A 21,394-nucleotide genomic window follows, 5' to 3' on the forward strand; every position below is an offset into this window, starting at 1 on the left:
CTCCCGGGTTCACGTCATTCTCCTGCCTCATCCTCTCGAGTAGCTGGGACTACAGGCGCCCGCCACCACGCCCGGCTAAGTTTTTGTATTTTTAGTAGACACAGGGTTTCACTATGTTAGCCAGGATGGTGTCGATCTCCTGACCTCGTGATCCGCCCGCCTTGGCCTCCCAAAGTGCTGGGATTACAGGCATGAGCCACCGTGCCCGGCTAATTTTTGTACTTTTACTAAAGATGGGGTTTCACCATGTTGGCCAGGCTGGTCTTGAACTCCCAACTTCAGGTGATCCACCTGCCTCAGCCTCCCATAGTGCTGGGGTTCCAGGTATGAGCCACCATGCCTGGCCAGGTTGCTGTGTTACGGAACGTGATGAGAATGGAAGATGGAGTACAAAGCCGCAAGTTCTGGACACATGGGGTGTGAAGGATGGGGTGCTGGGGAGCCATGGGAGGTTGTGGAGCAGGGACACACTGGCATTTTATACAGACATCAATGATGAGCAGCTGCAAAACCAGGGGCAGGTGCCCGGCAGGCGAGGCTAAAGGGCCTGGTCAGGCCAAGGGCTGGGGGGGATGGGGAGGACAGAAGGGAGGGGGTAGCGATTCCAGAGGAAGGAAGTTGGAGAGGGGCAGGGTGTGGGCGTGGAGGTGCAAGGGCGATGTCCAGGAGCATTCTGGACTGTGAGGTGGGACTGTTTCAGAGGCGGAGGCCTGAGAGGTGGAGTGGGCTCCAGGTAGAGTGGGCTCCAGGGGGAGCTCCAGAGACCAGTGCCCCCCAAGTCGAAGGAGCCAGGGGGCTCAGGCAGGGGAGCGCCCTGGACATGGAAAGGAGAGGGTACTCCAGGGGCAGTGGGAAGGGGAGATGAGGGAAGGCTTGATTTAGTGACATGGAGGACATGGGGGAGGTGACTGTGGTGGAGTGAGGGGAGACCCAGGCCTGCGGATGGGCGAAGGGGCGGGTGCAAAGCGAAGTAGAGAGAGATCCTTCCGGAATGTTGGCATGTTGGCTTTGAAGGGGGAGAGACACGCAAAGAGAGACAGAGAAAGGCGTGACACACACACATACGAGAAAGCAGGTGCCCAGGCCCCAGAGGAGTCCGGGTCAGAACCCGGGGGCAGGTGGCTTCGACCCTGGATCCGGGTGTAGCTTCCCCATCCCGGGGGCCAAGTTCAGGTGGGCAAGGTGCGGAGGGACACAGGGGTTCAAGCCCGGGCCAGAGGGACGGCTGCAGCTTCTGAGGCTCCAGGTGCCTCCCCCGGCTTCAGCTGCCCATTGGCAAGGTGGGCCCACCAGGCTCTGCGTCCATGGCGGAGCCAGGCCTGTTGCCCATTGAGGCACAGGGCTGCGGGGTGGGGAGAGAGAATTTCCCTGATTGCTTTATCACTTTAGAGTGATAACGAGCTGCTTCGGATCTCAGACCCCAATTAACTAATTGGCCAGTGTGGGTTAAGAGGCCGCAGGAAGGATCATGGCTTGAGGCGCAGTGGGGGGCTTTGGGCGACTTAGCCGGACAGGCAGAAGCTGCAGACGCTGTGTCAGCTTAGAGGGCCGGATTAGGAGTGTGGGCCGGGAGGCCAGGGCCCAGGGGACAGGTGGCCCCCGCAGCGGATTAGGCAGGGGCCAGGCCCCTCCAGCCTCCACCTTTCAATTATCCCCTAGAAGGAACCACTAACCTGCCTCCGGTGCTGGTGGGGAAAGTGAGGCCCGAGGGTGTGCAAGGCTTTAACGGGGCCACATAGGAGGTCGGCATGACCTTGGGACATTTCCATGTCTCAGCTTGGCCAGGATGGGAGGGTGGCCCAGGAGTCCTGGAGTGGGGGCCGTGCCCAGCCTGGCCAGAGACTCCTCTCTGTGCATCCTCAAGACTGGCTCCATGGGAGACTCAACTGAGAGGAGATGTTGGACTGTCCCAGCAATAATGGAGCACCAGCTATATGCCTGCCTTCTAGGTGCCCCTCCCTTCACTGCTGTGGGCCCTCGGGGCCCTCCTGCCCCTCTAGGAAAAGGTGCCTGTTGACTGGAGGAGGCTGCTGAGGCCCAGAGAGGGAAAAAGCTTTCCCAGTAGGGGCCACCTCGCCCGTTTGCCCAGGACTTTCCAGGTTTTAGCACTAAAGTCCCATACCCTGGAATAGCCCTCAGCCCTGAGCAAACCAGGGCTGTCACCCCAGGGCCAGCATCACACAGCTGGGGGGCGAGTCAGGATTGAACCTGCATGTGCAAAGTGGATCCCGACCCACTGTGCCAGAGTGGGCAGGAGGGCCAGTGTTTCCCTGCCATTCTGTCCCCCAGAGTCACAGGGTCAGCCTGCTAGGTCCCTGGACATTTGGACTGCCTCTGTCCAAGGACAGTGTCATCTGAGAGCTGTCACTGCAGAAGCTGTGGTGATACTCAGTACCCAGAGGGCCAGCACAGTGGGCCTGAGACAGAGGCCGGGGCGCCTGTGGTGCATAGCTCCCAGGCTAGCTTCTCGGACAACTTGTGGAAGGGTGCCCAGCAGGTGGGCTCTGCCTCCCAGCCGCTGCTCTGAGGACGTGCACGGGGCCTGGACAGCCCTTGGGGGGCTCCCTTCTCCATGGCCTCTGACACCTCCTTCAGCCTGGCTTTGTTAAGTGGAGGGGTGGATGGATGTGTGAATAGATGGTGGGTGGGTAGGTGGATGGAGGGATGGATGAATGGGTGGGTGGATCAGTGGAACAGTGGATGGAGAGATGGATAATACAGTGGATGGGTGGGTGGATGAATGGATGGGTAGATGGACAGACATGGGTATGGGTGGGGGGATGGATGGATGGGGAGATAGATAAGTGGATGGATGCATGCATGGATGGGTGGATGGGTGGGGACAAGATGATGGGTAGGTGGATGGATGGATGGAAGGATGGATGGGTGGGTGGATGGATGGAAGGATGGACGGGTGTATGGATGGATGATGGGTAGATAAATGGGTGGACAGATGTGTGAGTGGATGGCAGGTGGATGGATGGATGGGTGGACAGGTGGATGGATGCATGGGTGGGTGGATGGATGATTGGTGGATGAGTAGATGGTGAGTGGATGATGCATGGGTGGATGGATGAGTGGATAGTAGGTGGATGGATGGATGGATGGATGGATGGATGGGTGAGTAGACAGGTAGATGTGTGGGTGGATGGGCACGGGTGTGTGGATGAATAGGTGGGTGGATGGTGGATGTGTGGGTGGATGGATGATTGGTGGATGAGTAGATGGTGAGTGGATGGATGGATGGGTGGATGGATGAGTGGATAGTAGGTAGATGGATGGGTGGACGGGTGAGTGGACAGGTAGATGTGTGGGTGGATGGACACATGGGTGGATGGATGAATAGGTGGGTGGATGGTGATTGGGTGGATAGATGAGTGGATGGTGGGTGGATAGATGGATGGATGCGTGGATGGGTGGATGGTGGATGTATGATTGGTGGGTGGATGGGTAGGTGGATAGGTGGATACTTGGGTGGATGGATGAATAGGTGCATGCATGGGTGGATGGTGGCTGTACGGATGGGTGGACGGACAAGTGGATAGGTGGATGGATGAGTGGATGGTGGGTGGATGGAGGCATGGATGGATGATAGGTATGTGGGTGGATGGATGATTGGTGGGTGGATGGATGGATGGGTGAATGGATGAGTGGATGGGTAGATGTGTGGGTGGATGGATGGATGGGTGTATGGTTGGCTAGATGGGTGGGTGGATGGATGAGTGGGTGGATGTGTGGGTGGGTGGATGGATGGATGAGTGGATGGTGGGTGGGTGGGTGGATGGATGCGTGGATGGTGGGTGGGTGGATGGATGGATGGATGAGTGGATGGTGGGGGGGTGGATGGATGGATGGATGAGTGGATGGTGGGTGGGTGGATGAGTGGATGGTGGGTGGGTTGGTGGATGGATGAATGGATGGTAGGTGGGTGGGTGGGTGGATGGATGAATGGATGGTGGATGGGTGGATGGATGGATGGATGAGTGGATGGTGGGTGGGTTGGTGGATGGATGAATGGATGGTAGGTGGGTGGGTGGGTGGATGGATGAATGGATGGTGGATGGGTGGATGGATGGATGGATGAGTGGATGGTGGGTGGGTGGATGGATGGATGAATGGATGGTAGGTGGGTGGGTTGGTGGATGGATGAATGGATGGTAGGTGGGTGGGTGGATGGATGGATGAGTGGATGGTGGGTGGGTGGATGGATGAATGGATGGTGGATGGGTGGATGGATGGATGGATGAATGGATGGTGGGTGGGTGGGTGGATGGATGAGTGGATGGTGGGTGGATGGATGGATGGATGAATGAGTGGATGGTGGGTGGGTGGGTGGATGGATGAGTGGATGGTGGGTGGGTTGGTGGATGGATGAATGAGTGGATGGTGGGTGGGTGGGGGGATGGATGAATGGATGGTAGGTGGGTTGGTGGATGGATGGATGAGTGGATGGTGGGTGGATGGATGGATGGATGAATGAGTGGATGGTGGGTGGGTGGGTGGATGGATGAGTGGATGGTGGGTGGGTTGGTGGATGGATGAATGAGTGGATGGTGGGTGGGTGGGTGGATGGATGAATGGATGGTAGGTGGGTTGGTGGATGGATGGATGAGTGGATGGTGGGTGGGTGGATGGATGGATGAATGAGTGGATGGTGGGTGGGTGGGTGGATGGATGAGTGGATGGTGGGTGGATGGATGGATGGATGAATGAGTGGATGGTGGGTGGGTGGGTGGATGGATGAGTGGATGGTGGGTGGGTGGGTGGATGGATGGATGAGTGGATGGTGGGTGGGTGGGTGGATGGATGAGTGGATGGTAGGTGGGTGGGTGGATGGATGAGTGGATGGTAGGTGGATGGGTGGATGGATGGATGGATGAGTGGATGGTGGGTGGGTGGATGGATGGATGAATGGATGGTAGGTGGGTAGGTGGATGGATGGATGAGTGGATGGTGGGTGGGTGGGTGGATGGATGAGTGGATGGTGGGTGGGTTGGTGGATGGATGGATGAGTGGATGGTGGGTGGGTGGGTGGATGGATGAGTGGATGGTGGGTGGATGGATGGATGGATGAATGAGTGGATGGTGGGTGGGTGGGTGGATGGATGAGTGGATGGTGGGTGGGTTGGTGGATGGATGGATGAGTGGATGGTGGGTGGGTGGGTGGATGGATGAGTGGATGGTAGGTGGGTGGGTGGATGGATGAGTGGATGGTGGATGGGTGGATGGATGGATGAATGAGTGGATGGTGGGTGGGTGGATGGATGGATGAATGGATGGTAGGTGGGTAGGTGGATGGATGGATGAGTGGATGGTGGGTGGGTGGGTGGATGGATGAGTGGATGGTGGGTGGGTTGGTGGATGGATGGATGAGTGGATGGTGGGTGGGTGGGTGGATGGATGAGTGGATGGTAGGTGGGTGGGTGGATGGATGAGTGGATGGTAGGTGGATGGGTGGATGGATGGATGGATGAGTGGATGGTGGGTGGATGGATGGATGGATGGATGAATGAGTGGATGGTGGGTGGGTGGATGGATGAGTGGATGGTGGGTGGGTTGGTGGATGGATGAATGAGTGGATGGTGGGTGGGTTGGTGGATGGATGAATGGATGGTAGGTGGGTGGGTGGGTGGATGGATGAATGGATGGTGGATGGGTGGATGGATGGATGGATGAGTGGATGGTGGGTGGGTGGATGGATGGATGAATGGATGGTAGGTGGGTGGGTTGGTGGATGGATGAATGGATGGTAGGTGGGTGGGTGGATGGATGGATGAGTGGATGGTGGGTGGATGGATGGATGGATGAATGAGTGGATGGTGGGTGGGTGGGTGGATGGATGAGTGGATGGTGGGTGGGTTGGTGGATGGATGAATGAGTGGATGGTGGGTGGGTGGGTGGATGGATGAATGGATGGTAGGTGGGTTGGTGGATGGATGGATGAGTGGATGGTGGGTGGGTGGATGGATGGATGAATGAGTGGATGGTGGGTGGGTGGGTGGATGGATGAGTGGATGGTGGGTGGATGGATGGATGGATGAATGAGTGGATGGTGGGTGGGTGGGTGGATGGATGAGTGGATGGTGGGTGGGTTGGTGGATGGATGGATGAGTGGATGGTGGGTGGGTGGGTGGATGGATGAGTGGATGGTAGGTGGGTGGGTGGATGGATGAGTGTATGGTAGGTGGATGGGTGAATGGATGGATGGATGAGTGGATGGTGGGTGGGTGGATGGATGGATGAATGGATGGTAGGTGGGTAGGTGGATGGATGGATGAGTGGATGGTGGGTGGGTGGGTGGATGGATGAGTGGATGGTGGGTGGGTTGGTGGATGGATGGATGAGTGGATGGTGGGTGGGTGGGTGGATGGATGAGTGGATGGTAGGTGGGTGGGTGGATGGATGGATGAGTGGATGGTGGGTGGGTGGGTGGATGGATGAGTGGATGGTAGGTGGGTGGGTGGATGGATGAGTGGATAGTAGGTGGATGGGTGGATGGATGGATGGATGAGTGGATGGTGGGTGGGTGGATGGATGGATGAATGGATGGTAGGTGGGTAGGTGGATGGATGGATGAGTGGATGGTGGGTGGGTGGGTGGATGGATGAGTGGATGGTGGGTGGGTTGGTGGATGGATGGATGAGTGGATGGTGGGTGGGTGGGTGGATGGATGAGTAGATGGTAGGTGGGTGGTGGATGGTGGATGGTAGGTGGATGGGATGAGATGGATGAGTGGATGGTGGGTGGGTGGATGGATGGATGAATGGATGGTAGGTGGGTGGGTGGATGGATGAGTGGATGGTGATTGAGTGGATGGATGGATGAGTAGATGGTGGGTAGATGGGTGGGTGATGGGTGAGATTTTCATGATTGGTTCAGACCATGATGAAAGAAGCAGAAATGAGGGACATGCAGAAGTGGGAGAGGCTGGAGCGCGAAGAGAAGGGAACGAAACCTGGGCTCTGGACCCAGACAGGCCCAGATTCAAATCCAGGCTCTGCCATATCTTCTTGTGGCAACCCAGCGTGAGCGACCTGCCCTCTCTGGGCTCCTCTGGGCTTCAGTGTCCGCGTCTGTGAAATGGGTATAAACTTGGCACTCACCTCCAGTGGCATTTTGGGGATTTGACCTGAAAGTGCTCAACATGGTGGCTGCCCATGAATGGGGGAGGCAGGAGGAAGAGGGTGGCCTCCCCAGGCCATCCCTAAACGGGGCTGCTGCCACACACACAGACCTTCCTGGGGCTGCCATCATGGGGGCTCCCATAGGGATGTAGAGGGCTGGGGCCTGAGAAAGGGATGTGGTGGGAGGGGAGACTTGGACCTTGAGGGCTGTTGGCAGCCTCCTGAGATCCCGTGGGTTGGGATGGGGTCCCCACCACTGAATACAGCATCCCCTGGGGGACTGCAGTGGGGAACCCACGGGTAATGGCAAGTGGGTCTCCTGCCCAGAATTCCCCAGGGAACGATGTCCCCACAGTGGCCAGCGGGCAGGTTCCAGCTGGGTGGATCCTCCACGGGCAAAGATGCGGAGGCCCCGTGTGCAGGCACATGGCTGCAGGAGGCAGGGGCTTGGGGCTGGTGGGTGCCCAAGACAAGGCCAAGGATCAGTGGGGTCCCAGTTAATTGATCCCATCATGTGGGCTGCAGTGGGTTCCACAGAGTAGGGAGGTGACCGCTGGGGCCGGGGCACACAGGGCATCCGGGGGGGTGGACCTCTACGGGAGGACCCAGGATGCCTGGCGCCTGGGGGTGTCCGAGAGCAGATCGCCAAAAGTGGCCTCCGGGGAAGAGGGCATGGGGACACAGAGAGACACAGGTGCCTACAGTCCTTGGAATCCGTCTTTATCGTGGCGATCATCCTTTGCCTTCGCAGGTCTGGGGTGTTCACGGGCCGCCCAGAGCCCCTTACGCGGGCCAGCCCCTGCCGTGGGCACCAGGAGGATGCCTTGCCGACCTGGACCCTCCTTGGGCCTGGCCGGTGTCCCCACGCCACACTCCCCACTCTCTTGGTCCTCTGGGGCCAAGGGCCCCACCGGGTGGGGTCAGGGCTCCTGGCTTCGGGGCGAGGTGGAGCCGTCGGTATCCTGCCCTGAGACGGAGGCCGGGGCGCCCGCGCTGCGCAGCTCCCGGGCCAGCTTCTCAGCCAGCTTGCGGAAGGGTGGCCGGCGAGCGGGCTCTGCCTCCCAGCAGCTGCTCATGAGGACGTGCACGGGGCCTGGACAGCCCTCGGGGGGCTCCATGCGATACCCCTTCTCCACGGCTTCTGACACCTCCTTCAGTGACTGCAGGACAGCAGGCGTGGGCAGGGGTCAGGGCCACAGCCTCTGGACCTGCCCAGAACCCAGTGCCTCCCTGGGGCCCCCACTCACCATTTTAGGGTACGGAGCCCGTCCATATGAGAAGACCTCCCAGAGCAGCACCCCAAAACTCCAGACATCCGACTTGCTGGTGAACTTCTGTGGGGCCCGAGACAGGGGTGAGGAGGTACCCCTCAGGGTTTCTGCTCCAGCCTCTGCTTCCTCCAGGAGGCCATCCTAGGTTGACCCTCACTCTCTGGTCTCCTCCTAATTGATTTCTCCCCCAACGCCGCCCACAATCGAGTCTATCTAGCTCAGCCTTAGTGCATGAAGGAAGCCTGGTTATTCTTCACCTCAGTCCTGAGCCCATGCCTTTTTTTTTTTGAGACGGAGTCTTGCTGTCGCCCAGGCTGGAGTGCAGTGGCCGGATCTCGGTCCACTGCAAGCTCCACCTCCCGGGTTTAAGCCATTCTCCTGCCTCAGCCTCCCGAGTAGCTGGGACTACAGGCGCCCGCCACCTCGCCCGGCTAGTTTTTTGTATTTTTTAGTAGAGACGGGGTTTCACCGTGTTAGCCAGGATGGTCTCGATCTCCTGACCTCGTGATCCGCCCGTCTCGGCCTCCCAAAGTGCTGGGATTACAGGCTTGAGCCACGGCGCCCGGCCCAAGCCCGTGCCTTTTTCAGAGCTGGAGAAACTGAGGCCCAGAGGGAGGCTACAAGGAACAATTATGGGCCAAGAGCTTCCTGGGGAGGCAGAGCCATTGCCCTTGGAGTTTCCGAGAGGCCAAGTGACATAGCCAGGGTCATAGAGCAGAGCTGGGGGGACCCCAAAGCCCAGGGGTGTGGGAAGGAGGGCTCACCCCGTGTTTGAGAGCCTCGGGCGCCGTCCACTTGACGGGCAGCCGGCTCGAGTCCAGCCCCTTCCGCTCTGCTTTGGCCAGGCCAAAGTCGCTGACCTTGGCCACCAGGTCCTCGGAGACCAGGATGTTGCGGGCGGCCAGGTCGCGGTGCACCAGCTTCTTGCTCTCCAGGTACTCCATCCCCTCGGCCACGTGCCTGGGGGGAGCAGGGGGCAGTGGGGGCTCAGGTGCCAGGACGCCTGCATTCAGGGCTCAGAAAGCTCTGGGTGCCTGGGCCACAAGCTCAGAAAGCCTCCCTGCCCCGTGCCTCAGTTTCCCCTTGATAGATCTTGGAATCTGCCCCCTGATGACCCCTGCGCCCCCGGCACCCTGAGAGCCCCACTTACAGAGAAAACTGCAGGAGCTGAGCGGTGTTCACGAGGGCTCGGCCCCGGGTCCGCAGAAAGTTCACCAGGTTGCCCTGTTGGGGGTGGGAGACGGCCGTGGGGGATGTTAGGGCTGCTCTGCCGCGTGGGACCCCCTCCCCGCCTGGGCCCGGCCCCACCTTGCTCACGTGCTCCATGACAATGTACAGCCCCTGGTGCAGGATCACGCCCAAGAGACGCACCAGGTTCTTGTGTTGCATCTTCCTGGGGGCGGTGGGGTGGGCGTGAGGGCGGGCTGGGACCCCCATCCCAGGGTCCCCGCCCCCACCCCGGGACTCACGTCATGACGGCCGTCTCATCCAGGAAGGCCTGGGCTGTCACGTCACACTTGATATTCTTCACGGCCACCTTTTGCCCCAGGTACTCACCCTGCAGGACGGCTTGGGGGTGGGGACGGGGAATGGGGTGAGATCGGGACCCCCAACAAACAGGGACAGAGAGACAAACGGACAGGCCCGCTCACACCGGTGCCCGTGTAACACTCACACAGCTGCGGGTCCCCAGACCTTGAAACGCAGCCCCCACGCTCCCCATCCCCCCCACCCTCACAAGCTCCAGACCCAAGATCAAAGAGAACTGTCTGGCCCCGGCGCGGTGGCTCACGGCTGTAATCCCAGCACTCTGGGAGGCCGAGGCAGGCAGATCACCTGAGGTCAGGAGTTCAAGACCAGGCTGACTAACATGGAGAAGCCCCATCTCTACTAAAAATACAAAACTAGACGGGCGGATCACTAGTTCAGGAGATCGAGACCATCCTAGCTAACACGGTGAAACCCCGTCTCTACTAAAAAATACAAAAAACTAGCTGGGTGAGGTGGCGGGCGCCTGTAGTCCCAGCTACTCGGGAGGCTGAGGCAGGAGAATGGCGTAAACCCGGGAGGCGGAGCTTGCAGTGAGCTGAGATCTGGCCACTGCACTCCAGCCTGGGCGACAGAGCGAGACTCCGTCTCAAAAAAAAAAAAAAAAAAATACAAAACTAGCCGGACGTGGTGGCACATGCCTGTAGTCCCAGCTACTTGGGAGGCTGAGGCAGGAGAACCGCTTGAACCCTGGAGGCGGAGGTTGCAGTGAGCCAAGATCGCACCATTGCACTACAGCCCGGGCAACAGAGCAAAATTCCATCTCAAGAAAAACCACAAAAAAACAAAAAACCAAAACAAAGAGAGAACCATCTAAGCCAGGGGTCTGTGAACCTCCACCCCCTGGAGGCCAAATCTTCCCTGTCAATTCTTTTTGCAAGACCCTTGAGCTCAAAATGTTTTTTGCATTTTTATTTTTAAAGTATTGATACAGGGTCTCACTCTCTCACCCAGGTGGAGTGCAGTGGCGTGATCACAGCTCAGTGTAGTTTCAAATTCCTGGGCTCAAGGGATCCTCCCCTTCCAGCCTCCTGAATAGCTGGGACTACAGGCATGCTCCACTGTAGTCTGGCTTTTTTTTTTGGTACAGATGGAGGTCTTGCTATGTTGCCCAGGCTAGACCTGAACTCCTGAGCTCAAGGGATCCTCCTGCCCCGACCTCCCAAAGTGCTGGGATTTCAGGCATGAGTCACTGCGCCTGGCTGGTTTTTGCTTTTTTTTTTTTTTTTTTTTTTTTTTTTTGAGATGGAGTCTCGCTCTGTCGCCCAGGCTGGAGTGCAGTGGTGCTATCTCGGCTCACGGCAAGCTCTGCCTCCCGGGTTCACGCCATTCTCCTGCCTCAGCCTCCCGAGTAGCTGGGACTACAGGCACCCACCACCACGCCCTGCTAATTTTTTTGTTTTTTTTTTAGTAGAGACGGGATTTCACAGTGTTAGCCAGGATGGTCTTGATTTCCTGACCTTGTGATCCACCTGTCTCGGCCTCCCAAAGTGCTGGGATTACAAGTGTGAGCCACAGCGCCCGTCTGGTTTTTGCATTTTTAAATGGTTGTAAAAACAAATCAAAAGATGAGTACTGTTTCAGGACATGTGAGCATGATACAAAATTCAAATTTCTGGGCCATAGTTTTCATGGCCACACCCATATGTTTACATATTATCTGTGGTTGCTTTCACTCCACAAGGGCAGGATTCAGCAGCTGTGACAGCAGCTCCCTGACACATGAAGCAGAAAATATTTACAATCTGGCCTTTTACAGAGAGTTGCTGACCCCTGATCTAAACCCCAGAGCCTTCCAGAATAATAATTTCAGGGAATGGTGTTCCAAACATTCCAAACAGAGGGACTGACTATACAAGACCCTGGTAGTGTGAAGTCACTAACAGTGACTGCTTGAGTTCATTGACTCCTCATGACAGCTGCCATTACCCCGTTCCAGAGGGGGAAACTGAGGCTCAGAGGATTTGCGTGTCTTCAGTTGCACAACTAGTAGGTCGTTAAGTATGGGTTTGAATTCAGCTCTGTAACGGCAAAACCTCAATGTGCACCTCCCTCCTTCCTTCAGCACCCCCAATCCAGTCCGCCACTCACCTCCAAACTCTCCCTCTCCGATCTGCGCTCCCAATGTCAAATGCTGCAGGTTCAGTAACCAGCCCGCTGTGGAGTGAAGACCCAGTCAGAGGGGTAATGGGCCCCCCAAACCCTCCCATTGGGGGTTCTACTTGGTGAGAGACTAGGTGTAGTCTCTCACAGTGCTGCAGCTGTGGATACACATTTGAATGGCTGCTGGACCTGGCAATGCCCCGAGGACGTATCAGAGACACCCCACTCCTGGTACCAATTATTGCTGTTGCAAGCAACAGAACTCTCTCAGGTTGACCTGAGCAAAAAGAGGCTTACAGGAGGGATAGTGGTGTGAATGGTCAAAGCTGGGGGCCTGCCTGGCTGAGACCCTCAGATTCCACATTTGCCGTCCAGGAACTCCCTGTCAGGCTCAGGGGGCAGTGCCAGGAAACACTTCAGGTCTCAGGTCTCAGAGATAAGAGCTGCCCTTTTCTCTTTGGCTCTCTTGTCCCTCCAAATACCCGCTGGGCTCTTCCCTACACAGTTCTTTACCTCTGACCACTCAGAAACACGCACAGAGCAAAAAAAACACCACAACATGGAGACCCATAAAGGTTCCAGAATATTCCAGAGCTCTGGCCTCCCTGACCCTTCTCCCAAGCACTCCTGTGTTGTCCCCTCCACTGACTGTCCTCTGGTTGGTTCTGCAGGCGTTCTCTTCTCCCTCCAGAAAGTGCCCCCTCCGAATGCCATGGTCTTAAGGGATCATTGGTCAGGGTGATGCTAGTCTCCACCTGGGTGCCATCCCTGATGGGTACAGATTTCCCTAGGAGAGATGTACTTTCAAGGAGACAGACATGGGGTGGGAAGAGGCATTTGCTTTAGACGTTAAACACTGAGGATTTCACTAATCAGGGGCTAGAAAAGCATTTCAGGTGAAGGGAACAGAATACACAATGGCTCAGAGGCATGAAGGAAACAATGATGATCACAGTTGACCTGGGAGGGGGTGGATGCGTGGAGGAAGGGCTTTGCAGATGAGGCTGGAAAGGTGGCTCAGGCCATGCGGGCAGGTTCTGGAAGGTAGTGGAGCTGCCGGGCCTCTCTCCCTGGAGGCATGATTTCATGACAGAAAGATAACCTTGAGACCGCACTCAAGGCCTGGGCTGGAAGGGGGACTCGCCCTCTGGGAAGGAGGCAATCTGATGGGAGGGCCTGAGGCTGGACTGTGGGGAGGGGAGCAGATTCACCAGGTGTTCGTAACCTGGCCAAGGAGGGAATGCTAGAGGGTGGGGTGGGTGGAGGTTCAGGGCCAGGTTTCTGGCTCAGATGGTGGATGATGGTGACAGAGATGAGCGGCGAAGCTGGGGACCTATCAAAAAAAGGACTGATCTGTGTCTGTGGGTACCCCCGAGGCAGCCCACGTCTTCTGTCCAATAGTTGGCATGGAGACAGGCTTGGGTGATCTGGCCTCAGAGGCGTGGGGGCCCCAGGGCCCTTCCTCCCGGATTGGGCTAACATGGTCAGGGAAGGGGGTCTGCCCTCCTGGGCGTCCCCTACCCCTGGCCAGCTCCTCCTCGGCAGACTTGGTCCCGTGTTTCCGCTTTGGTCTCACCAGCTTGGTGCAGATAGCGCCCTTGTCCTTGCTGTAATGCTGCAGAATGTGGGGACAGCCATGAGCCCAGCCCCAGGGCGGGGAACCCCAGCATCCTGTTCCCTTCCTGGGTGGCCTCTGGGGAGGGTGGGTGGGACTGGGGAGGAGGAGAGAGGCTGGTTTCCATAGGAACGAGAAAGGAGGCAAGTCAAAAGGAGGGGGAGTCCTCTGGATTGGTATCAACTTGGGGGGCGTCCTGGGGGTCCCCAGAGGAGTCACCCTAGTCCCTGGAGGTAGAACCAGACTAACTCAGGCCACCTGTAGGATGGGCAGTCCATACGGATCAATGCCCATTTCTGCATTAATGAGAATCCTACCGTGGGAGTCCTCCTGTCTGCCTATCTGAGATGGGATGGGGGTCTGGGGGGCCCCAGGGACTACCCCCTTCATCTTCACATTGGGGAAGCACAGAGCTAAGGGGGGTCCCGGGTGATCAGCACAGAGGTAGGGATGGTGTCTGCCCAGCTGCTGGGGAAGGGATGGAAGTCAGGTGACCGGCCCCTCCATCTCTACATAGGGGAGTCTCTGGGGCTGCAGGGATGGGGTGGGGCCTCTGGATGGCAGCACCTCCACCATGTCCATGAGGTTGCAGAAGAACACGGCCTCATCGATGGTGAGGTGGCCGTCGCGGTGCAGCACGCGGTAGTGGATGACGTCGCGGCCAAAGCTCACGCACAGGACGTAGTCGCCAGGATGGCGCGCGGACTCCCGCACCAGGAACAGCCCGTCCTCAGGTGGCTGCAGCTGCTGGACAGCCTCCTGGCCCGAGATCTTCCCGTGGAACCACCTGGGGGCACAAAAGGGGTGGGTTGGACCAGGCTGTGGGGCGCGGTCACCTACTGGCCCCTACTCCAGGCCCCTGTCCCGCCCACTCACGGCATGAGGCTGAGCTTGGGGTCTGTGGAGAGAGCCTCCCGCTCCCGCAGCGCCCCAGCTGCCAGCAGCCCCTCCTGCCCGCTGGTGTGGTGCTTGACGCGGTACCAGCTCTTGTTCTGCCAGGGAGGAAGCACAGGGTTGATGTGGGGGGTTTGGGGGTGTCTTGGTGGAGCCCCCAGCCCCAAGCACCCACACCCGCTGGCCGCCTCTCACCTCGCAGGCCTCCAGGATGGTGACCACGTCGCCCTTGCGGAAGGCCAGCTCCCCTGGCTTGGGGCGGGTGTGCTCGCATTTGGTGATGCACTGGGTACCCGGGGCCCAGCGCCTCTGCAGAGGGGGCCAGGAGAGGGGCGAAGGGAGGACATCACGGAGATGTGGGGAGCAGAGGCATGGGAGGGGAAAGAGGACAGGAGGGAGAAAGGCATGGAGATTGGAAAAGAGCAGGGAGGCAGAGAAAACAGATGCAGACGTCGGGGAAGGAGAGAAACGGGGTGAACAGTGCTCAAAGAGAGAAATCGTAGAGTCACAAAGAGAGGAGGACCGGGACAGAAGGTCAGGAAGCCAAGATGACTGAGAAAGTCCAGGCAGAGCCCAGCAGAAGTGGGTAGAAGGCAGAGAGTACAGCCCTCCAGGAAGGGGGCTGAGGGTGTGGCTGGAGTTGAAGAAGGACCCGGGGGATAGAGGAACCAGTCTAGACACACTTACCGTTGGCATCCTGGCTGAGACAGGCGGGGGGTGCCAGGCTCGGAGGAAGCGGGGGCTCACCTGGGGAGGGGGCAGAGTCCAGGTGGGAGCTGGGCTGGGACCCAGGGTCCAGTTCCCACCACTTCCAGCCCAGGCCAGGTGGGGGCAATGGCCAGGCAGGCAGAGAGAGCCCCCGAGAGGCATCCTGGGTGGGACCCAGAGCTGGCTCCCCAAACCCCTTTGGGGAAGTGATCTTTACCCGGGGAAGTTCTTTAGCAGAATCACAGCCATGAAATGCCCGCCAGGAAAGCAGGGAGCCTCGCCCCGCCATCGCCCCCAGAGGGAAACTGAGGCAGGGGAGAGGAGCACTGAGCAAGTGGTCACAGTCGGGGACGCTGGGAATGGCCTGCCACAGTCCGGGCGGCTGGCACGGGAGGTAGGGAGCTGGGTGCCACTGGACCGAGCCTGGTTCTTCCTCTTTTCTGGTAAGTAGGCAGGGGCGGGGTGGGGAAATAGGGATGAGTCAAGGTCATTCCCAAGATTCTCTGACCGTGGGGTGGAACTGGGGGCAGGGGTGGGTCCAGTAGCCCTGCTGGGCTCCTCCGGCCACCCACTGAGCCTCTCTGATCCCCCCAAACCCAGGACAGACACACAAAGTTGCTCACTGCTGCAGGGGTGGGGGACCCTCCCTGCCTCCCCCATCTCCAGGACCGCTGGTGGCTGGGAAGTGGGCGGTGCTGGGGGGTGAGTCTCGGCCCCTCCAATATGCGCCTCCCCTGAAATCCTCCAGTCCCACGTGTACTCACACGCATACGGATGCATGTACACGCACAGAAACACACGGGGCTCGGACACAGGTGCGCGCAGACAAGCAAATGACCACGTCCACCTGGAAACAGGTGTGCGCACACGTCCCCGCGCGTCCGCGCGCATAAGCGCTCCACACCTGGGAACGTGCGCACCTGTCCCCCGCCCCCGGCACACACACAGCAGCCCCACACTGGAACACCTGGGCGCCAGCACCGGGCCACTCGGGCACGCAGGGCGCTACGCAGGGCCGCGCACACGCTTCTCGGCCACACGCGCACAGCCCTCCACGTGGACGCGCGGGTACACACGCCCGGGGCTCGTAGCCGCGCACACTCGCACCCAGGAAACCCCCGCCGCCACCACGCCGGGTCCGATCGTCTCTGAGCACCCTCCGCCCCAGCCGCGCAACCGCCGCGCGCCCGGGTCGCGCACACTCGCGCGCACACCGGCCCTTCCTGCGCACGTCCCGGACCCACCCCCGCCCAGAGCCCTCGGGGTTTCCCCCACCCCGGCCTCGGGGTCTCTTCACCTCTCCCCGCCGAGGTGCTCACCTGCTTAGGGGGCGCCCCCGGGCCGCGCCCCGCGCCCGCCCCCAGGAGGGCCTCCGCGAGCCGGCTGCGCACCCCGAGGCGGTCCCGGCTGCACAACTTGGAGCGAGTTGCTCCGTTTCCTCATTTTGGGGGCGAAGGAGGGTCGGGGAGTGGGGGGAAGCGGGAGGCGCTGCGGCCTGGGAGGCCCCCGCGGGTCCTAGCGCCGGCCGCACTGCGGTCTGCTCCGCGCGCCGCCGCCGCCGGCCCCTCCCCGCCCCGCCCCCGCGGCCCCCGGCGCCTCCCGCGCTCCCCGGGCGGGGTCCCGGGGCGCGCGCGGGCTCCACGCCTGGCCTTGACCCGGCCCTGTCGGGCGTGCACCCCCCACACACCCTGGGAAGCGGGGTTCTTGGAGCGTGGAACGGGCGCCGCCAGCGCTCGTGGCGGGGGCTGGGGGTGAGGGAGAGTGAGCTGCCCGTCCGGGGAGGTAAGCAAGGTGCCGAGCCCGGACACCCAGAGGATCCTTCGTACTCTGCAATTCGAACTCCCTCACTGCCGCCCATTTTAACACCCACACTCTCAGAGGGCTATTGGTGGTTGACAAAAAAAAAGAGCCTTCAAAAATGTCACTCACTATCAATATCTTTCTCATAATCATCAACATTAAGGAAAAATTGGGGTAACAGAATCATCGGGAACTGTAATCATCCGGATGCAAATTTCTTAGAGCTGCCCTCCTCGGAGGGTAAAAGGGGGGACTGGGAGTGGGGGGGACCTGGCTCTGCCCAGAGGTAGGCGCCACCGCTTTTCCAGCAGGGATTTCCTCCCCCATAGGGTGGGTGGGGGCCTCACCCACTTTCACCTCACAGAACAGTTTGATCTCACTTGGTCTTGGTGGACAGGATCCTGGCCCCCAGCGATGGCTTTGTGGTTGGGGTGACCAAACCGCCCAATCCGCTTCACCCAATGCAGGCCTTTATTTTTATTTATTATTATTATTATTTTTTTTTTTTTGAGACGGAGTCTCGCTCTGTTGCCCAGGCTGGAGTGCAGTGGCCGGATCTCAGCTCACTGCAAGCTCCGCCTTCCGGGTTTACGCCATTCTCCTGCCTCAGCCTCCCGAGTAGCTGGGAGTACAGGTGCCCGCCACCATGCCCGGCTAGTGTTTTGTATTTTTTTTTTAGTAGAGACGGGGTTTCACCGTGTTAGCCAGGATGGTCTTGATCTCCTGACCTCGTGATCCGCCCATCTTGGCCTCCCAAAGTGCTGGGATTACAGGCTTGAGCCACCGCGCCTGTCCCTATTTTTATTTTTATCTTTTTTTGAGACAGGGTCTCACTCTATCCCCCAGGCTGGAGTGCAGTGGTGTGATCATAGCTCACTACAGCCTTGACCATCTGGGCTCAAGCTAGCCTCCTGCCTCAGCCTCCTGTGTAGCTGAGACCACAGGGTATTTTTTTTTTTTTTTTCCAACTTTTCATAGAAATGAAGTCTCACTTTGTTACCCAGGCTGGTCTTGGACTCCTGGGATCAAGCGATCTTCCCACTTCGGCTTCCCAAAGTGCTGGGATTACAGGCGTGAGCCACCACGCCCGGTACCTTATCATCCTTTCTAAGGGGCGAGCCCTCTAAAACAAAGATGAAGCTCATCTTAGGAGGGCAGTGAACCAAGATGCCCAGGTGGCCTGCGCCCATATTTAATCTTCTGCTACCCCAAAAGGCTAAGTGTCTGTACTTGGAGGCATCACATGATTCTTGGGGGAGCAGAGGCCCATTACAAGAGAATTACAGAACAGCTACATTAAGGAACATTATGCAGCAGATTAGGAAGCCATATTATTATTATTATTATTATTATTAGAGATGGGGTCTCTCTATGTTGCCCAGGCTGGCCTCAAATGCCTGGGCTCAAGCGATCCTCATGCCTCAGCCTCCCGAGTAGCTGGGACTACAGGTGCACACCATGGTGCCTGGCTAAACCATACTAATATATATTATATAATATGATATGATATGATATGATATGATATGATATGATATATTATATTCCCAGGCCATCCAGGATGCTCTCTCATCTCACTAGCATCAATTTAATCCCATCTGCAGGCTGGGCCCAGTGGCTCACGCCTGTAATCCCAGCACTTTGGGAGGCCTAGGTGGGCAGATCACCTGAGGTCGGGAGTTCTAGACCAGCCTGGCCCACATGATGAAACCCCGTCTCTACTAAAACTACAAAAATTAGCCGGGCATGGTGGCACACACCTGCAATCCCAGCACTTTGGGAGGCCGAGGTGGGTGGATCACAAGGTCAAGAGTTCAAGACCGGTCTGGCCAAGATGGTGAAACCCTGTCCACTAAAAATGCAAAAATTAGTCTGGTGTGGTGGTGGGCACCTGTAATCCCAGCTACTCAGGAGGCCAAGGCAGAGAATTGCTTGAACCTGGGAGGTGGAGGTTGCCATGAGCCGAGATTGCACCACTGCACCCCAGCCTGGGCAACAGAGTGAGACTCTGTCTCAAAAAAAAAAAAAAAAAGTAGAGATGGGATCTGGCTATGTTGCCCAGGCTGGTCTCAAACTCCTGCACTCAAATGATCCTCCAACCCGGGCCTCCCAAAGTGCTGGGATTCCAGGTGTGAGCCACCACGCAACCTCAGCTCGCTGCAACCTCTGCCTCCTGGGTTCAAGCAATTCTCCTGTCTCAGCCTCCTGAGTAGCTGGAATTACAGGCACGTGCCACCACACGCAGCTAATTTTTGTACTTTTAGTAGAAATGGGGTTTCACCTGGTCAGGCTGGTCTCAAACTCCTGACCTCAGGTGATCCACCCGCCTCAGCCTCCCAGAGTGCTGGGGGCCATGGCGCCTGGCCTACCGGTCTCAACTTTCTTTCATGGGGTTGTAATTTACTGTTAGAAGATCTTTGGGGAGGATGCCCCTGTGTCTATGATTTTAGCAGCACCCACAGCTTCATGGATCTGGCTGTAGGATAGTCTAGGGTGTGGCTCCCCAAAAGGGCTGGGGACACTGCAGCTGTCCTGCTGTCACGGTCACTGCGGGCCCACCATATATGGCAAACCACCATCACTTGCCTAAACTAGAAGTGTCAAAATATCTGCAGCGGAAAACCCAGCCGCCTAATGTGCTTCTCACCAGAAGCCGCTGCTGACCACAGGCCCTTCGCCGAGGTCTGCCTTCTCTTCGTTCAGGAGGGAAATGTCCTGCATGAGAGGGACATTTAAGACGCTCTAGCACCCCATGGAGACTTTCTCCTCTTCCTCTCTCTGCAAATCAATGATATTTAGTGTCAGTCATCCCAAGGAACCCCAGGGCTCCTGGCAGGAGGCCTCACCCCGGAAGAAATAATAAGAGGAACCAAAAGGGTCTTGAGCCCAGAGAAGGGCGGACTTAAGGAGCTGGTGTTGGGTTTCCAGATCGTCAAGGGCTGGCCTGGGGTGCAGGGAGCTCCCCAAACTGGGTGGAGACATAGACACTGAGCTGTGCCTGACTCTCGGGGGATAGATTTGAGCCTGCGGTTTATTGAATCAGAGCCACGGAAGGGGTCACTTCAGGAGGGGGTGAGCTCCCTGTCCTGGGAGGCATCCAAGAATTGGCCACTTTGCTTTTTTTTTTTTTTTTTTTTTTGAGACGGAGACTTGCTCTGTTACCTGGGCTGGAGTGCAGTGGCGCGATCTCGGCTCACTGCAACCTTCACCTCCCGGGTTTAAGCGATTCTCCTTCCTCAACCTCCTGAGTAGCTGGGATTATAGGTGTGCACCACCATGCCCTGCTAACTTTTGTATTTTTATTTTTATTTTTTTTGAGATGGAGTCTGACTCCCGTCACGCAGGCTGGAGTGCAGTGGCGGGATATCAGCTCGCTGCAACTTCCATCTCCCGGGTTCGAGTGATTCTCCTTCCTCAGCCTCCTAAGTAGCTGGGATTACAGGTGCCCGCCACCACGCCCAGCGAATTTTTGTATTTTTAGTAGAGTCGGGGTTTCACCATGTTGGCCAGGCTGGTCTGGAACTCCTGACCTCAGGTGATCCACCTGCCTTGGTCTCCCAAAGTGCGGGGATGACAGGCGTAGCCACCGCACCTGGTGCAAAGAATTGGCCACTTTGAATCACAAAGACTCTAAGGCTCTTTCAGGCCTCAGAGGTGGCCGCACCAGCTTCTAATGCCTCCTGCTGAGGAGCCGGGGGACTCACCCTCCCTTATGCCAGCCTGAGTGGGTAGACTGGACTCCCAGAGTCCCCCAGTCCTGAACTCCCCACCCTCCACCTCTCATCCTTGGTGACCCCCTGTCAACTCGATTTCAGAAGTTCTCTGATCTGCAGGTCACCCTCCTGGTGCAGGCTGGTGACAGAGCAGTCCCCTTTCTGGTGTCCTGGCTGCCTCCAGATTTTCACCTTTCCCTGCATAGCTAAGGGATGGAAATGTGATGGTGGCCCTCCCTCACTCTAAATCCTTCCATGGCTCCCCACTGCCTGCAGGCGAGAGCCTAAAATGCTCAGCCTGGCATCCAGGGCTCTTCATGTTTGGCCTCCAGCTGATCTCCCAGGTCCCATTTTCTTCTCCTCTCACCAGGGAACTAATATTCTAGTGAGTCCGAACTGCAGGAGTTTCCATGCCTTTGTGCTGGCTGTTGCGTCTCCCCTGGAATACCCTTCCCCCGGTGTCCAGCTGGCCTCTCCAAGCTCACCCTCCCATGTGCTACTCACATGGCACCATTTGGGGAAAGCCTTCCTCGAGGACATCCCCTCACTTCCTAGAGCAAGGTCCCCCTGAAAGGGCCCCTTGCCAGAGGCACTAGCTTTGTTGTCTCACTGTGTGATGGG

At 58.0% G+C, this 21,394-nt stretch overlaps 2 protein-coding genes across 4 annotated transcripts; both read right to left on the bottom strand.

Moving 5' to 3' along the window:
• Nucleotides 1-3,645: 3,645 nt before the first annotated feature.
• On the bottom strand, nt 3,646-4,301 carry LOC115899238 (proline-rich extensin-like protein EPR1; the record flags this gene model as incomplete). The annotated part of the gene is given in 2 exon segments (XM_030936833.1): nt 3,646-3,732; nt 3,735-4,301. Coding segments are annotated over 2 exon segments (654 nt in total), but the record flags the coding sequence as incomplete, so codon positions are not given.
• A 3,526-nt stretch (nt 4,302-7,827) lies between these two features.
• MATK (megakaryocyte-associated tyrosine kinase) lies at nt 7,828-16,834 on the bottom strand. Of its 3 annotated transcripts, XM_030936837.1 has the most exons (15): nt 16,583-16,812; nt 16,028-16,110; nt 15,481-15,703; nt 15,243-15,302; nt 14,751-14,864; nt 14,538-14,653; nt 14,229-14,448; nt 13,568-13,661; nt 12,035-12,100; nt 9,865-9,964; nt 9,704-9,788; nt 9,546-9,619; nt 9,160-9,355; nt 8,372-8,458; nt 7,829-8,284 (listed from the first exon to the last, which is right to left on the bottom strand). In XM_030936837.1, the coding sequence occupies exons 3-15, from the start codon at nt 15,550-15,552 to the stop codon at nt 8,045-8,047; spliced, it is 1,524 nt and encodes a 507-aa protein (XP_030792697.1). In that variant the 5' UTR covers nt 15,553-15,703; nt 16,028-16,110; nt 16,583-16,812; the 3' UTR covers nt 7,829-8,044. The 3 variants fall into 3 exon arrangements, with proteins under 3 accessions (XP_030792698.1, XP_030792699.1, XP_030792697.1); XM_030936838.1 differs by lacking the exon at nt 16,028-16,110 and having other exon boundaries at nt 7,828-8,284; nt 16,583-16,822; XM_030936839.1 differs by lacking the exons at nt 15,481-15,703; nt 16,028-16,110 and having other exon boundaries at nt 7,828-8,284; nt 16,583-16,834.
• Between the last annotated feature and the right edge of the window lie 4,560 nt (nt 16,835-21,394).

This window comes from Rhinopithecus roxellana, chromosome 8 (assembly GCF_007565055.1).
Source record: "Rhinopithecus roxellana isolate Shanxi Qingling chromosome 8, ASM756505v1, whole genome shotgun sequence".
In the NCBI taxonomy this organism is placed as follows: domain Eukaryota; kingdom Metazoa; phylum Chordata; class Mammalia; order Primates; family Cercopithecidae; genus Rhinopithecus; species Rhinopithecus roxellana.

Coding starts and splice junctions, on each gene's coding strand:
- MATK (XM_030936838.1), bottom strand. CDS start 15,552: ATGGCGGGGCGAGGCTCCCTGCTTTCCTGGCGGGCATTTCATGGCTGT. Junction 9,965..12,034: donor CGGAGAGGGAGAGTTTGGAG/GTGAGTGGCGGA, acceptor CCCACCCCCAAG/CCGTCCTGCAGGGTGAGTAC. Junction 8,459..9,159: donor CCGAGGCTCTCAAACACGGG/GTGAGCCCTCCT, acceptor CGGGCCCCACAG/AAGTTCACCAGCAAGTCGGA.